General features: G+C 33.0%; 1 protein-coding gene across 1 annotated transcript in view; it reads left to right on the top strand.

Annotated features, from left to right (window-relative positions):
• The window catches only part of LOC145305965 (RNA-binding protein Musashi homolog Rbp6-like), a 152119-nt gene that overhangs the window by 36882 nt on the left and 97276 nt on the right, over positions 1–17961 (top strand). Inside the window, exons 3-8 of the mRNA XM_080147877.1 lie at positions 7406–7528; positions 7841–7925; positions 8828–8869; positions 12682–12774; positions 13897–14028; positions 16551–16635. Of these exons, the coding sequence (XP_080004003.1) occupies positions 7406–7528; positions 7841–7925; positions 8828–8869; positions 12682–12774; positions 13897–14028; positions 16551–16635 (560 nt within the window). The remainder of the gene's footprint in view (positions 1–7405; positions 7529–7840; positions 7926–8827; positions 8870–12681; positions 12775–13896; positions 14029–16550; positions 16636–17961) is intronic.

Below are 17961 nucleotides of genomic sequence, written 5' to 3'. Positions count from 1 at the left end.
AAACTACTAGGGATATAACCTTCCCTAAACTAAAATCTAAAATAAAATAGCCTTAAACCGTTCTGGGAGTTATGTTAAGGTCCCCTAAAAGCAATCAGTTTAGTAGCTAAAGAAATCTTAAGTTACAGACAAAAAACTTACTACTTTATATATTTGAATAATCTTACTACTTGATTGTACGTAATATTAATTGGAACATATTCTTCCTTGATTAAAAAATGTTCTACATGTTTTGCTTGTGGAATAGCTGCTCTATAGTCTAATCAATCTGTACGTCAATGGTCCAATAACTTTTCCGGGTTACTATCGGGTTAAACTAGCTGTTATTATGATCTTAATTACGAAAGGAAGGACTGTAAGTTATACTAACACCCAAGTTTTATGGCACACGTTCTAACATGCGTTGGTTTAAAAATGTTGGGGTACTTTTGTTAAATAAAGAGATTGATTGGTTCAAAATAGCAGTTTCAACAAGTTTCTACTAATAATTTTAATCTACAGAAGCGTAAATTTTGATTACCATCATTAGGGAAGTACATCAATCCCTTAAAATTTCTGGCTTTGTTTGTCCTTTCATGAAAGAAACAGAAACTTCTCATAAGCTTTAGGAAGGTTTATAACCGTTTTTGAGGAGATTACCAAAACTCTCCTAAGAGTAATCATCTCTAGAAAAAATGCCCCAACCCAAAAAAAGTAGTTTCTAGGACTTTTTAAAACTAAAATTGAAAGTAGGGGATAGTTCAGTAGCTGAAGCTGTAGTTCTAAAAATGTACATTCTATTAGCTACGTTGGTTATGGATTTTTACCCTTGTCTGTATGTACGTACATTTCTAAATACAGATCACTTCATATTTTATCATTAGGGAAATACCAGGGATCTTAGGGGATAAGACAATGGAATATAAGTTGATATACACCCCCCCAGGTATGATGTATATTTGATTTGTGGGAAGGGGGTTTATAGATTCCCCACACCTTTAGTATTTTGTATATTAATCTAATTTATAATAAGTTTATTTTGATCAGTACAATATTGCAACATAAGGTATTTGGGGACAATAGAGATAATAATTTAGAGTATTAATCCCCCCTCTCTTTACTTCTTACTAATTTTACTTCTAATATTATTCTCTTTAAATTAGTATTTTCTAAGATCTTAAGCTTCATACAAAAAAGAACCTTACTACTTAAAATTATGCTATTGGCTACGCCCATAACCTGAACTCTGTTTTCGAAGGTCCAGAGAGGGGCTTTAAAAATAGATCAATACCAATTGGATGGGCCCAAGAATTAAATCTGAAAATAGAATGGCCTAAAACCATCACAGAAGCTATGTGAAGCTTGCCTAAAAAGAGAACTCAATCGGTTTAGAAGTTATTGAGATCTTAAGCTTCAGACAGTTAACTCTCTACAAACTATCCATATCAATATTTCGATCACTCTATTGCTTCAAGGTCTACTATCTTATCTATTTATGTTAATATCATAATGATCACTCTATGACTCTTAACTCTACTATCTATCTATGTCAATTTTTGATGACCCCAAAGTCGTCAGCACATTTTTTTTTATAGAGTTCTACAAATATTTCAACGATAGTGACTTTTGATCTGAAAAATTTGACGTTGTTGGTTGAAGGGTTGGAACAGACCATTCAAGATTTGATAAAAATACCCAAATTTTTAGGTCAACGGTAAAGTGAAACTTTAATAATTTTACTTTTACAATTTATAGTATAATATCCTCATCCCTCAATACAAAAAATAAATTCAAACAAATCCTTAAAAATGTAATGGATGGCAGTTTTTCTTTTTTTTACTTCCTGGTAAAACTTGATTAATATTCAGAAGATCTTTCCCTGTTCAATGATCCAGAAACATTTAACCTTTCAACCTTATCAAACCTTAGCCCCCCCCCCCCCTCCCCAACCCCACCCTCAGTGACACACTCTCTCTTTCCTTTTTTTGCTGACTTCCTTTCCTTTACTTCCTCCCCCCCCCCATTTCGCTCTTCCTTTACTTTTTAGTAGCGAAGCTACTCTATAATTAAAACTTTCTAGATTCCTTTAAGAATATAGCATACAACTTACTTTGTCTTTTATATGTTAAGGTTTCTTTATTTTGTATTATTCATTTCACCTTTAATGACCAGTGAACATCTACTTCATAACTCGCTCTGTCCGTTTGTCCATTTATGATTGTTTAAACAGATCTATAGTATAGATGTATATATACAGACAACTACCTCCCTTCATTTTTCAATGACGTCTTTCGTCTGCTTTTAAATTATTTTCTGCTACTTGGCCGTGTTAATATAAGCGTCACCATTGGTTGATTTTCAATGACCCAATAGAAAGGTTGCACGAGGCGGTTGAGATAGGTAGATACAGTTATCTAACACTTTCTCCCTCTAGTGTTTTACTCTAATATTTTTTGTGTGCTTCGCTACTTGATTATAATGGGATGTTGATAATCTTGTTTAGTTTTCAAATCATATTCTTTTAGACGTAGATCATATTAGGTGTTTATGTAGTGCGAAAAAAAAAACAATTTCATATGTTCATGGTAACTTCCCGTAAAATAGCCTTAAACCAACCCATGACCAATAATAAGCATACAGAAATAAATTCTTTAATGTTGTTTTATATGATTATAACAATCAAACCATTCATTTATAGTTTGTTTCGAGTTCATTATTGATTGGCTTTTTTGTTTTAGAAACGGTAAAACATTTTTTTGGAAGTTTGGGTAAAAGGCAACAACACGCCCTATAAAAAAAATCCAAAATTAAAAGAACGGTTTGAGAGATATTAAGCTGCAGACCGGCATAAAGTCATTAAAGTATCAATTAATTTATTGAGTAACTTATTTCCTTTTTTGAAATCTCCGTTGATGTATTTTTAATAGATTTTATTTCTTTAATCATTGGTATAGAAATTTGTAGAGAACACGACGTTTCATAACCACTAAAACAACATTTCGAGGACTTATTTTTGCTATTTTTGTTGTGGCTAGCCAGTGCCGGAACGTGGGCACACTCGCTCTATTCTCATACACGTCTCAAATAATTGGAATCTTGCCATTTATGGATTACAACATTTTAGGGATTAAATCAGGGATTGGGGACCAGTACCCAAAGTTTTATAAACGCGATCTCTAATTTGTGGCTTCAAAACGTTGGGTACTATTATTAAATCTTTCTTAAATAGTTAAAACTAACAGTTTCCAAACTTTGACAAAAAAAATTAATCTACAGAATGGTATTTTTTACCATAGTAACAACAATTTTTCCTTAATTGTCTTATCCCTTAAGATCCTTGTGAAATTACATGTTAAACAAGGATAATTATGCCCATAAGAAGCTCAGCTACAACCCAAAAATATACATCCTTATATAAAAGTAACAGGATGTCTGTCTTCTTGAACCGAAGGATCTCTCTAACCGCTAAACCAATATTATTCCTCTTTACAATATAGTTTTTTATAGGTCCAAGGTCAGTTTATAACTATTTTGGGGGAGGGTACCACCACCTTACCAAGATAAAAAAGAAAATAGCATTTTTTTATAGATCCTAAAGTAAACAAGGATGACCATAACAAAAGTAGCGCAGTTGAGATGTATAATATAAAATTATAATTGTTTTTGTCTATGCACTGTTATATGTTAACTCTTTATGAGAATGCTTTGTCCTGTTTTCTGGGATGGGTATATATAATTAATTATGCTTGTTTTTCTTTGGTGCTCCTCCTCCTTTCATTCTATCTTCTTTTTCTCTTTTTTTCCCTTTTCCATTTCTTTTGTTTTATTTTAAACTCTTTTTCTCTCTCTCTCTCTCTATTTCTCAATCTCTCTCTATCTCTCTCTCTCTCTCTCTCTCTCTCTCTCTCTCTCTCTCTCTCTCTCTCTCTCTCTCTCTCTCTCTCTCTCTCTCTCTCTCTATTTCTTTCTCTTTCTCTCTCTCTTTCTCTCTCTCTCTCTCTCTCTCTCTCTCTCTCTCTCTCTCTCTCTCTCTATCATTAACTTGTTATCTAAAATATAAATTATCATCTTTTTATAACAATACAATCATCATCCATCTATCTATCTATATACCTATCTATCTATCTATCTATCTATCTATCTATCTATCTATCTTTCTATCTATCTATCTATTTATCTATCTATCTATCTATCTATCTATCTATCTATCTATCTATCTATCTATCTATCTATCTATCTATCTATCTATCTATCTATCTATCTATCTATCTATCTATCTATCTATCTATCTATCTATCTATCTATCTATCTATCTATCTATCTATCTATCTATCTATCTAACCAATTATCTATCTATCTATCTATCTATCTATCTATCTATCTATCTATCTATCTATTTAAACAAACAAGAGAATATTTGTAGATAACAATGACTCAGTAATTCTAAAATTTACATTTAAGGCAAAGTTAGTTTTTCTCCCATTGAGATTTAGAACTTCTACGCAGAGAGGGAGCGGACATTGGGCTAAGTTTTACTCTAGTCCCCAAAATTTAATAATAACGTTTTTATACGTTGGCTTTACAACTTTGGGGACTTTTATTGAATTTGGAATGGTAGGTTTATTAAGTTGAGTGTCTAAACGTTTTAACCACTAATTGTAATATACAGAAGGGGTAATTTTGTGTATCATCATTGGGGATGCACATCAATTTATCGACCATTGTCTTATCCCCTTAGATCCCTGGCTTCTAGGGGGTCCTTTGAAAAACACCTTAACATTATTTAAGCACAGTTATAATTGGAGTTTATCCGTTCGTTTGTCCGTAATATGTCGAAATTTAAAGTGGATATATAAAATGGAAGGAAACTTTTTAGTTTATTATATATTATACTAAAGAATGAATAAAGGAGCTGCAAGTTTTGTTTGTTTGTTATGTTTTAGCTAACCACTGAACCGATTAAGCTCTCTGTTCTATTGAAGCTTCGGAACCTAGTAAAAGTGTCTGACCCTGATTATGACTTTAAAAAAATTTGCCAATGAGAGGCCAGTATACACTGTAATTGACCAATGCATGGTAAAATTAATAGTGGCCTCTCATTGGATAATTTTTTTATCTCATAATCATAGTCAGACGTTTTTACTTGGTTTGAAACTTTGCATAAAAAAGTTTTTGAATGATTTTTAGAGACCAATTTCTCAGTAAGCCTGACTCATGAAAAATTAGATAATCAGAATCTTTCATACAAACAGTTTTTTTGAGATGCGAAGCATCTCTATATGTAGTCAGTTATCTTAATTTATTGTTTACTTGCGGCTTCGCCCCTAGAGGCCTCTAGGGGCACATAAGGTGGGGGGAGTTGAATTAGATAACCCAATTTTGTATTTCAGGTTAAAAGAAAAAGTGAAAAAAAAATTTGGAGGGGCGATTTTTATAGTTATAAACCTTCCCAGGACCTATGAGAAACTACCCTGTAAATGTGAACCTGATCGGTTCAGCGGTTGGCGAAATCAGTTAATTTAGTTGTGCTTTCACTTAAAACAATTTTTGTACCTTCTCCCCCCCCCCCCCCTCCATTCTGCCATTTGCTACTTGAAAAAGATAAGAAATATTTGTAGCCACTGAAGGAAGCAATATATCTCAAAGGGATATCTTAACTTTTGCTTAACCTAATCTAATCTAAAATAAGCAACAAAAATATGTTTTTCACATCTTGGGGCTAAAAAACTGTTGTTTTAATATTATAATTGTACATTTTATATCTGCAGAACTATTACACCCCTTACCAAACGCGTATAAACAGCATAAATATTTAAAAAAGTCGTTTGCTTTTTTTACTTTAAATTTCTTTGGAGATTTTTGTGTTTGTTTTTTTCTTGTAACTTGTTTTCACTACCATCATTATTTTCCACATAAAGTAGTAAGCAAAAATTAAGTGGGGGTGCTTCAAAAAAGCTAAAACTTCCTTTTTTATCATATCTTTCTATCTTTTTTCACTTTTCCCCCCAGTTATTATCAATTCGTTTGTTGAGCTCAAAGATGCTAGGGCGCAGCTGCATGTATCTATTAAACCACTTACAATTATCTATCTAATTATCTAACTATCTATATGTTTAACTTATCTATCTATCTATTTATGTCTTTATCTATCTATCTATCTATATAAGTATGTATCTATCGATCTATCTGACTATGTATCTGGTCATAGACGTCCAAGGGGGGGGGGGTAATGGGGTGATTACCCCCCCAAATAAAAAAGCTTGGACGCCCCTGTATCTGGTTATAATGAAGTTAATGTATGAATGATGATTACTATCTATCTATTTGTCTATCTTTATTTTTATCTATGTATTATATATCTATCTATCTATCTATCTGACTATCTATCTGGTTATAATGAGGTTAATGAATGAATGATGATTACTTACACGTGTGTCTGTTATTAACTAGAGATAGGACAATGGGAGGTAAATTAATCTCCCCCCCCCCTAGTTTGTTAATAACATGGAGGGGGGAAACATTGGGCAATATACACTAGTCCCCAAAGGTTTTTAATGCCGTTTTCTTATTCGTTGGCTTAACAACTTTAGGAACTTTCAATGAATTTTTAATGGTTGATTTATTAAGTTGAGTGTCCAAACGTTTAAACTATTATTGGGGATATATGTATATAAATTTATTGGCTATTGTCTTCTAATCCCTGGCTATTTATCAGAGATGGGACTATGAGTGGTAAATAAATCTCCCCCCCCCCCCTCCCTACCAGTCTGTTATTTGCCAGGGATAAAACAATTGAAAATAAACTACTCTTCCCCCAGTCTTTTATTAATTAGGGATAGGACAATGGGAGGTAAATTAATCATTCTTTTAGTCTTTTATACCCAGAGATAGGCAAATTAATGACAATTTAATCACCCCCCTAGTCTTTTATAGCTAAAGAATAGACAATGGACAATTATTGAGAGAAAGGGTTAGATTAATTTACAACCCTCCTTTCCCTCTATTTTACCAGCTATCTACTATTTAGGGGAGAAAATTGATTTTTCATTCATTGTACCATCCCTTAATCTATGAGTATAATCTACTTGTGTGTTTTTTGTATATTAATTTTTATATTACAGAGAATTATCATTATTATAATAAACACAAATCATTATAAATGACCAATATATTCCCCCAAAAAAACGCTGTTTATAGATATTATTGCTAATCTATACCATAGTCCGTACGTTCGAACCAGTTGCTCCGCCTCTTACTTTACTTTAAAAAGGAAATAGCCTTAAACTGTCCCAATATATCATTACAGCCATTCCTAAGATCTTTAGCTTTAGATAAAACCTGTACTTCTTTCTACCATTTTGTTCTGTGTATAAATTGTAGTACCAAATTTTGCCACAAGATGTTTAACTTTTCTTTTTTCTTGTAGGAAGATGTTTATTGGTGGATTATCCTGGCAGACAACTACAGAAGGATTGAAAGAATATTTTGCCAAGTTTGGAGAAATTGGAGAGGCCATGGTTATGAAAGATCCCACAACCAGACGTTCCAGGTATAATATTGATTGCCGCCATTAATCTGCCAATTTGTTTTCTTTTTATCAGCTGATCCAGTAAAACACATTTGATAATCCTTATTTAAAAGGAACAGGATTTCCCTGGGTCTGTATGTCTGTTTGTACCGAATGATCTTGCTAACCGCCGAACCGATATGGTTCTCCTTTACAATTTAGCTTGTCACAGGTCCTGGGAGAGTGAATAGCTATTTTGAGGGAGGGTAACACCATCTTCCTAAGCTAAATTGCCTGAGTGAAACAACGTTGGAAACCAATAGAACAATTATAACATCGTTTTATTTTTTTTAGGGGATTTGGGTTTGTAACGTATTCTGATACAACAGGAGTAGATAGAGTTCTGTCACATGGTACACATACACTAGATGGTAAAAAGGTCAGTATTTTAATAATATAACTATTTTTTTTTCATTCTAAGTACCTTGTTGAGCACTGAAAAACCAACCACCCCCACCCCCCCCCCTTATTCAGAGAAAATAATGATAATAATAATAATAATAATGTTTGTTTATTTGGTGCTGCCAGGTACCCCCTAGCTTAGGAGATAGCACATACAATACTCTAAATTGCTGCTATCTATCGACAATTTAGAGTTTACATTATGATGTTTAGTCTCATACAAAATAAAATAATATATACTAAGAGATTAATTATTAACTAAATATAAATTTGTGGAAAAGAAGTAAAATTTTCAGGATATGCACCAGGAGCTACAGGAGTACTATCTTGACCAAAATGGGGATAGTGTATTTGATTCCTGAAGCCCCTTTTTTTTTTTTTTTTTTTTTTTTTTTATTTTTTTTTTTTTTTATTTATATATTTATATATTTATATTTTTTATTTTTTATATTTATTATACCCATTTATGGATATAGTCCCTTTTGTGACAACGCCTATTAAGGGCCTAACCCTTCGGGGCAATCACCTAATCTAAACTAAAATAACTTATCAAAAGCTACTGTGAAAACACGACGAAACGCCCCTAAAGACGCGATTTTACGAAAGGGACTACACACAAATTTATAATTTGGGGAGGGGAGGAGGGATGGGTAGTTTTTTTTATTTGTTTGTTTATTGCTTTAGGTCTTGTTAGGTTAGATTGCAGGGTTAGGTCCCACGGGGTTCGGGCTCCCTGCAGGGGTTATGAAAAAATCCCCACTCCCCTTTATTTTTGATTTATTTTAGAAAATCAATATTCTTCCCATTTACCTGGTTTCTTATGTTATAAAAAGAACTTCTACACAATGCATACAAAATTAAATTTGTCTTTTTTTTCAGATTGACCCCAAAGTAGCTTTTCCCCGCAGATCAAATCCAAAGGTAACTATTTTAAAATAAATTGGAGTATTAGTGTTTACCTCGAAAAATAGCCTAAAACCTGTTTAAGACATTAGAAAAGTAACTTATGCTGTTTTTACAATTGATAAACATTTAGCCCAATACCAAACATAGCACAGTTGGGACATTCAAACAAAGATCTAACAATTAATTAATTGTCTAAATTTATCTTACAATAAAGGTCTTAGGCTTTGTTTAAATATTCCAGAAACCCAGAAGTCAGTAAAATGTACGTTAGTTTAAAAGTACAAAGTAAAATAACCATTAAATCAAATCTTCTAAAGTTGAATCATTAATTAGTTTTAAAATATCTTTGTTTTTTTTCCATTTTAGTAAATACTTCTTGACAAAAATATTTGTATAACACCCATTTGTACAAAATATATACTGTGAAAAATTGGACCCTAGAATAGCCGCTTACGATACTATCAAATGTTTTATCAAAGTCAAAACTACAAAAAAATATATTTTCTTTTTTTTCCTTTTTCATATTTTGGGATCTAATGGGATAAGCTAATGGCCGATAAATAGATGTGTATCCCCAATGATGATACACAAAATTACACCAGTATGTAGTTTATTTTCATTGGTTGAAACGTTTGGACACTCAATAATAAAACCGTATTATAAAGCCCAATGTCCCCTCCCTCCCTGCTTTCATTGAAGTCTATATATATAAATTATAAAAGAGTTATGGGGTCTGAAAAACACACAGTATAACATATCTTTTAGTGTGTGAGTGTGTGTGTGTAAGTGGGTGTTTGTGCGTGTGTGTGTTGAAAAAGGCTTTTCCGTCTATCTACTAAATTTTAGATGCCAGAGAATTGAATAATTCATTCTTATCATCAGGGGAATATATTCCCGCATAAACTTATTCTACTTACTTACTTTATACAAAATCAATTCACAACAGTAATTATGTCATTTTCCTTCTAAAAATCAGTTGTATTAGAACCGATTCTGCGCCATATTGAAAAATCATGTATCTAATTTTAAACCTATAAATCTGAACAAGAAAAAATTGGATTTAAAATTCCGCAAAAACTTTCGGGTATAGTCCTTTCCACGACATCCCCGCAGGGTTAGAGCCCCCCGCAGGGGCTAGAAATAGGAGAAAAGCTACTGTTAAAAATACGAAGAATCGCTCCTTATGGAGGGATGTCGTGGAAAGGACTATACCCAAACTTTCTATAATAAGATGCGATAAATTACTATTATAGGTCCACGCAAAATGTTTCTATACTTAACACAAATCTAGATTTGTTTTTAATAAATCTTATTAAAAAACTAAGTAAGTTAATAATTCGATTTTAAAGTATTGTTAAAAAACGATTAACACATAAAAATCGCCTTAATCTATTCCATGACTTAAATTTATCACAAACAGAACACCTTTAAAGCAACATTAGCAAGATCTCAAAAGATAACAAAAAACCTTACTTTTCTGGTTGCTTCTAGGGGCTTTTGATACGAAGGACGGTAGGTGCGGGGCTAACGACTAAAAAATAGCCTAAATCCATAACAAGGATGCTGTGAGTATTGGTGCAAAAAATGGGGACATGATTCCAGTGACGTCATATTTTTCTTTCCCGAAAAAGGGAAGGGGGGAAGAAAATCTCTTCAAAAGAGATGGGGAAAACCTCCTTTTCTCCCATCTCTTTTTTTCTTCCCCCCTTCCCTTTTTCGGGAAAGAAAAATATGACGTCACTGGAATCATGTCCCCATTTTTTGCACCAATACTCACAGCATCCATAACAAGACTTTAATCTATAAACAAAATGGCTTAAATTCAACACAGGACCTATGAGAAGCTAACAAAAATGGAGAACTCAATCGGTTTAGTGGTTATTATTGCCACGAAATTAATAATAGTTATTTCTCGCATCGTATTATAAACGGCTGTCCGCGGATATAGAATGTACAATTATAAGATTAAAACTAGTTTTTTTTAGCCCCGATGTGCCGAAGGCATCGGCTAGAAAAACTGGCTTTAATCTTATGATTGTACATTTTTGTATTCGTAAAAAGCTGGATATAATACGATGCTAGACATAGTTATTTTTCGTATGGATGAGAACCGGTTCCTATCCACCGGATTCGAATGAATACGAGAAAAATATATATCCCTGAAAATCTGAACAAATATTGATAGTGTGTTCGAACACGATTATACAGGAGTAATCAGAAAAAAAGGGATTTGGAAATGGACAATTTTTGGACTTTTTTTTGCCTATTTTATAATTGGGAAAGTATATTATACAATTTGTTTGTCCATTGAGATCTCACTAACCACTAAAATGAAAAAGTTATCCATTCGAGAGAAGCTTCACATAAGTCTTGGTATTGTTCTTGGCTATTTTTGACCCATAGATTATAGAGCCTTTAGATGCTATGGGCACAATATCTTTCTTTGCCCAAAGGAATCTAAGCATTTTGATATTTTAAAACTTTAAAATGGTTGGTTGTCTATTTGGCGTTTTATTATAAAATAGCCATTTTGACTCTTAAATCAGAAAGTTAATTTTTTTCCTTCTATCTAAAAAGGACAAAAAAATAGTGAAAAAGTTATTTAAGCCATTCATATTTATGTCTTTAAATTAGAGGGTTGATTGTCTGAGGGATGTTACGTATTTTTGACCAATTTACCAACTGAAATGCGTATGTTATTCTCCCTGGCATAAAGGCAGGAATCAAAGTAAGGGGTGAGGGTGGGGAAGAGAAAAAGCCCCTGAGGGAAAAATGTGGAGGGGATAAAAGATTTTTACCTTTTCTACACATCTTTATCATTTATATACGCTTTTATAAATACATTAGACCAAATTTTAGACTTTTTAGAGTTATAGCTTCTCTTTAACTCACTTAGAGATAATTAATAAATTGAAAACCTTGATTCCTCACTAATTTAAAAGGTCCAAAACCCTTTATTTATTTAATTTTTAACTTATTTCCTTATTTTACTTTACCTGCTCTTACCCTGCAGAGACCTCTATATCAACGGGGTACTAAACCTAACCTAAAATAAGCATACATTCAAAAAAAGGATGGTTTGAACCGACATGTTTTAAGTGAAGGTGCTCATGAAGTTTAGCATGTTTTAAAGTACGATAAAACCCTAGTTATAGAGGAACTACTCCACTAAAAATGAACAATCTACTAATTCTAATTTTATACAAAAGGTTTATTGAAATAAGGGGAATAAGATAAAATATTCTCAAATTGTTTGCTCTTTTCAAAACTTTATTATGAACAGGGATCTTTAGGGATAAGACAATTGTCCATACATTAATGTACAACCCCAATTATGATAAACAAAACGACCCCTTCTTTTAGATGGAATAGTATGGACACTAAGTCCCCAAAGTTAAAAAACACTTGTGACCCGTATAATTTACAGTCCAATGTCCCCTCCCTTCCTGAAAGATAATAACATATATTACATACATATGTACTATGTATAAGTTGAATTATTAAATCAAACTTGATTATACTTCTTTTTAATTGCCTACAGAAGTTAGTTGATGCAAATTCACTAATTATGTGGTTTATAACGACATTATGGTATTCATAACTGATCTAATATCGAAATCGATTAGCTTCTAGTAGTCTATCGACCAGGAAGATATGCTAAAACTAAGTTATGACTATGAGGTGTATTCCCTGAAAAGTAAAGCCCAATTGTTAGTTTAGAGGTTACCGAGATCTGAAGCACCAGACAGACACACGGACAGACATCGTTCTACTTTTGATTTAACCCTCATGAAACTATTTTGATTACCTATCTTTTATTTTTTTAGATGGTTACCAAAACGAAGAAAGTTTTTGTTGGAGGTCTTTCAGCAACCTCCACCGTAGACGATGTTAAAGGATATTTTGAACAGTTTGGAAAGGTGAATATTTTATAGTATTGCTTCAAAATCGAAGCGTTTCCGTTGGATTAAAACCGGTTCATACCGAGTCATACTGGAAAATCATGTATCGTAACGTATTTTAGAGAGTTATCCACAAATAATAGAATAAAAACGAAGGTTAATTCTCTGTTTTATTGGCCCGGGCCTTAAGAAGGAAAAATCGTATGAAATACTAATCGATGAATAGTTTATTGTCCAATAACAAGTAAAACCATTTTAAAGAAAGAAAAGTAAAGTATAATTATGATGTATTGTTATTATATTTTACAAAATTGGCTGGTATTGTCAGTTAATCACAGAAAAAGAAAATTTCCCATGATTGCTAATTTCATTTTAAAGAAATTTACGTTATGAATAGTTTAAATAACCGGCGCCAACAAATAAGAAAGTTACTGTAAACAAATATAACTCACATACATAGACGGACGTACGGTCATACCCTAGTCATTGAGTAGCTGTGATTTTAACCATTAATTTATAAATGTTATGAACGTATACTGTCTTGTTTTGGAAAAAAAAAAATTACAATTTAAAAAATGCACATTGATTTTATCAATTTTGTAATGTAATATGATAATTTTATCTTGAGGTCATTACAAAGCTTTTATATTCGTGCATTTAAAGTATTTTCTTAAGAAACAAGGACAGCTTTGATCCATAAGTTGAGAAGCAATAATAATTTTTTTTATTGAAACAATAAAGTATTTTCCAGTATGGCTCCGAAACCGATTAATATCACTTAGATTAGGATCGGTACTCACCCATACTGAAATATCATGTATAGCATCGTATCACAGATGATTTTTCCACGAATGTTAACTTTAAAATCATAAAATTAATACCAGTTTTGTTAGACCGGGCTTTCAGCCCCTCGGGTCCAATAAAACTGGTTTTAATCTTATAATGTTTTAAGTTTAATATCCGCGGGAAGCTGTCTATAATACGATGCGATAAATAAGTATCCAAACAATGTCATTACATGTCATTTTTGTTTAATAGTTTTTTAAATTTGTTTTATGTTTTAAAATCCGCCAAAAAACAAGAAAATTACATAAATATTACAGTTGGTAGCGCAGCTTTTCTGCAACTATTTGTTTTTAGATTGAGGATGTGATGTTAATGTTTGACAAACAGACCAACCGCCACCGAGGCTTTGGATTCCTTATCTATGAGAACGAAGAAGTTGTGGACAAAGTCTGTGAAATTCATTTTCATGAAATTAATAACAAAATGGTTAGTTTTTTAGTTTTTTCGGTGCTTTAGAAACTGCGTATAGTTTTCAATAAAAAATGACGTCATACAATACAAATGACCAATGCGAGGCCAATATTCAATTTAGCATTGGTCAATTACAATGTATACTGGCCTATCATTGGTTATTTGTATTGTATGACGTCATTTTTATTGAAAATAATACACTGTTTCGTGCTTTCCCCACAAAGTGCCGGTCGAACACTGAAACCTCCTCAAACCTTATTTTTATAATAAATCTAATATAAGGGGGAAGGGGTAGTTTTTCCTATGACTTACCCCCTTGGGTGTCATAATCCTGCGGGGCTACCCAGTATCCTATTTAACCTAACCTAACCTGACCTAAAATGATATGCAAACAGTTCCCTACTCTGATTTTCATTTTATTCATAAGGGTAGGGGGTTATTTGTTACTTTAAGGGAAAGCATCATAATCTTATTTAATTACAAAATCTTAAATTGTACTTTATTTAAATATGAATTATTTGACTTGCAAAGATATTAACCAAGTCATTCAAACTTGAAAACTATCAAATTAAAGTTTTGTACTGTTTTAAAAGGGATAGCATCACTAAGACATTTAATAAGTTAGCTTTTAGTAAAATGACAAAAGTAAAGTAATATTTGTTGACAAAAAAGAATAGTTATCTTCCATAAATTTTTTAAAGTAAAAATTACCAATGCTAGCCTTGATTATTAAGCACCAACGGCTGCACTACTAGAATCTAAGGGATCCATTAAAAGGTGCTACAAATATAGCAAAAACCATCCCAAGACTTTAATTTAATAATAAAATAGCTATAAACCATGCCAGGACCTATGTCAAGCTTGCTTTAAAAAGGTGAACTCAAGTAGTTCAGTATTTATCAAAAACTTAAGCTTTAAACAAAAATACCGTAAATAGGATTTTACAAAGTAGCTGAATCTTTTAAAACATTACATGGATAAATTCCTTTTTTGGATATCATCATATTAACCTAGCAACTGCAACTGCAACTGCAAAAGTAAAACAAAATTATCTTCAATTAGAATGGATATAGAATATACGTGGATATTATGACAGGGACAATTGTATTGAATTTAGGTCGCAAAATAGACATCACTTATTGATCAGTTTGTTCATCAAGTGGGGCTTGGGTAATAGGGGTGAATAGGGTCTATTGTTTTGTAGCCAGCTACGAGTTTCACTTTAATAGAGAACATGATAATCTAGTGTAAGATCCAAGAAAATATTAAATCCATTTCAAATTGGCTTCCTGAATATTGAGGAAAGTTTTGGAGGAAAGTGTTTGTTTTCAACTCCATTTACCCTTGATCTTTAAGATGAAAGAATATATCAACCAATGATTGCAGGGATAGTGCAACTGGAAACAAAAAATGTTTACCTTAATATTCCAGGCAGGAAGGGGACACTTTAGTACCCAAAGTTTTATGACCATATTAACTTATTCATTAATCCTCAACTTTGGGTACTTTTTAAAAATTTGATTGGTTGATTCCAAATTATTCAAGCAATAATCTTAATGAAACAAGGGGTAATTATCATTGGGGCTGTGTATCAATGTAACTTTCATTGTCTTTTCCCTAAGATTTTTCTGCTATTTTTTCTTGCCATAACCCTTCCACCCCTGACATATAAGTATACATCTCTATACTGCTAACTATAAGTATTGAAACTTCATTAATGTTCATACAATAAAGATTAAGTTTTAAATATTAGTAGCCATAACAGAAAATTGACCCAATGGGATGTTAGAGATCGTGACTTAAATGACTTTAAATAATCTCACAATAAGCAAAAGTATACTATAATATAAAGATGAGATTTTTGTTTGTTTAAAGCTAAAGATATCGGAAAGTGCGTGTTCGAGTGGTTTATTCTTTTCAAAGAAGCTATATTAATGTCTCTAGGTGGTTTAGGCTACTTCCTTCTCCTTCCCAGCCCTCCTCTAGAGGCTAAGGGCGAAGTATGAAGTATAACATAATTTATTGAAGAAATGATTCCCATGTAAAACGCGGATGACAATATCCATAACGTTTACATTTTTTCAACCATGATCGACAGACAGAGAGACGGATATATTAGATGCGCATTTGTCATAGGAATCTTCACTAAGATATTCAACTGCTTATCTCTAATTTTAGCTTAGAAAATCACATTTACCCCATAACCTTAAGGACTGACGGACTGGCGGACAGACAAAGTGAATTATAGAGTAGCTTCGTTACTAAAAATATTAAAATGTGGAAGGAAAATTCAGTACTTTTAAGCTGGGTTGCTGGAATACCTTTGATCTGATCAATTATCTGCATTGGGGGTTAAATTGAAATGGTTCATATGCACAAATACAAACATTTCAAAATTTTAAACACAACCTAATTTAAAATTGAAAAGCTTTTGAATTTGAAATTTACTTGCAAGGCAAGCTGTCATTAAAGATCACGTTTTCCTTTCTAAGTTAAAAAGTTAATTTAAAATGGCTGTTAAAAATCATTCTATTTAGGTTGAATGCAAGAAGGCGCAGCCGAAAGAGGTGATGTTACCTGCCAACCTTGCTAAGAGTCGGGCAGCTGGTGCCCGCGGCCTTGGTGAGTTGCTCATGGTTTCACCCCATACAGGTTCAGGGATGCTTCAAACCCTTAGATATTCACCCTACAGTGTCCCTGTCTCAACTAACACTGCTATGGTAGCTGCTCTCTCACAGCAACCGTTGTCATTGACCAACCACTCGACGGCTGCAGCTGTCAGTGGTACTTCTCCTTTGCAGGCTGCTCTGGCGGCTGCCCAGGCTGCAGTAGCTGCAGGGCAGCAGCAATCAGCTGGTCACACCGCAACTCATGGTCTTCACCATGCAGCTTCAGCTGCCCATCAGTTGCCACAGCTCCAGCTGATTGGACTTGACAGCAACGGCCAGCTTAGCAGCTTGAGTCAGCTTTTGTCAGCGGCAGCTGCTTCAGGTCAATTTGCTGCAGCTGCAGCCAATCACCATGGTTGTAAAGTAGCCACTTCCCTGTCCGTCCCGACCACACTTTCCTCCTCCCAGGCAGCTATCTGCTACTCCAACCCTTTCACCAACGCGTTGGTAGCTTCAGGCCAACAGGGCCAGGCGTCCGGGGCGGGCGGGTTGGGCAGCGGAGCAGGTACGCCAACTTCAGGGCATGCACATCCCCACCAGTTGCACCATTCACATCACCACCAGGCCCATAATCTTGGCTACAATGTGAGTGATCTGTTGAACCTTCAGGGGTTGCAAGGTCTCCAGGTACCAGTAGGACTTTGAATTGTTCAAGTCCTATTCTTTTTTTTTCAAAACCAAACCCTTTCTGGTTGATATTCATCTAATTTTAAGAATCCTTTCTTATCTGATACAAAATCCAAATGATAATTCTGAATCTATGCATACTACTATAATAGTTGATATATATATTTAACCTAAATTTAATTGATGTTATACTGTTCCTTCCGGTTTTTACTGTACATGTTACTTATAATATTATGACTTTATGTCTATTTGGCATATTTGCTTTTATTGTATTCTGTCTAAAACCTTTTAAAATCCTCCAAATTATGTGAAATTTGATTTCACAAGGCAAATTTAATAGTTGCCTGTATTACCTAAAAAATTTGGTTGATCCTTTTAGCAATTAAAATTACATTTAAATGTCTGTCTTTATATTAAGAAAATGAAATTCTGAATGTAAAAAGTTAATGTTTTAATTTTAACTGTCAATTAAATTTGACAAAAAAAGCTTTGAGCTAATTCAAGTGTAAAAACATAATTTGCAAACCCTTCTCTTTGCTACCTAGCCAAAGAAGCTATGATATTCAACCAGTTGTTTAATAAATGCCATATAAACAAGCTTTAATTGAAATAAAGTGACAATTTTGAATTAAACCACCATTAGTTTATTTGT

The sequence above is a fragment of the Acartia tonsa genome, chromosome 14 (genome assembly GCF_053477335.1).
Source record: "Acartia tonsa isolate MP-2025a chromosome 14, ASM5347733v1, whole genome shotgun sequence".
Classification (NCBI taxonomy): Eukaryota; Metazoa; Arthropoda; class Copepoda; order Calanoida; family Acartiidae; genus Acartia; species Acartia tonsa.
Note: the sequence above shows the minus strand (reverse complement) of the source record. Positions and strands in the feature narration are given on the sequence as shown.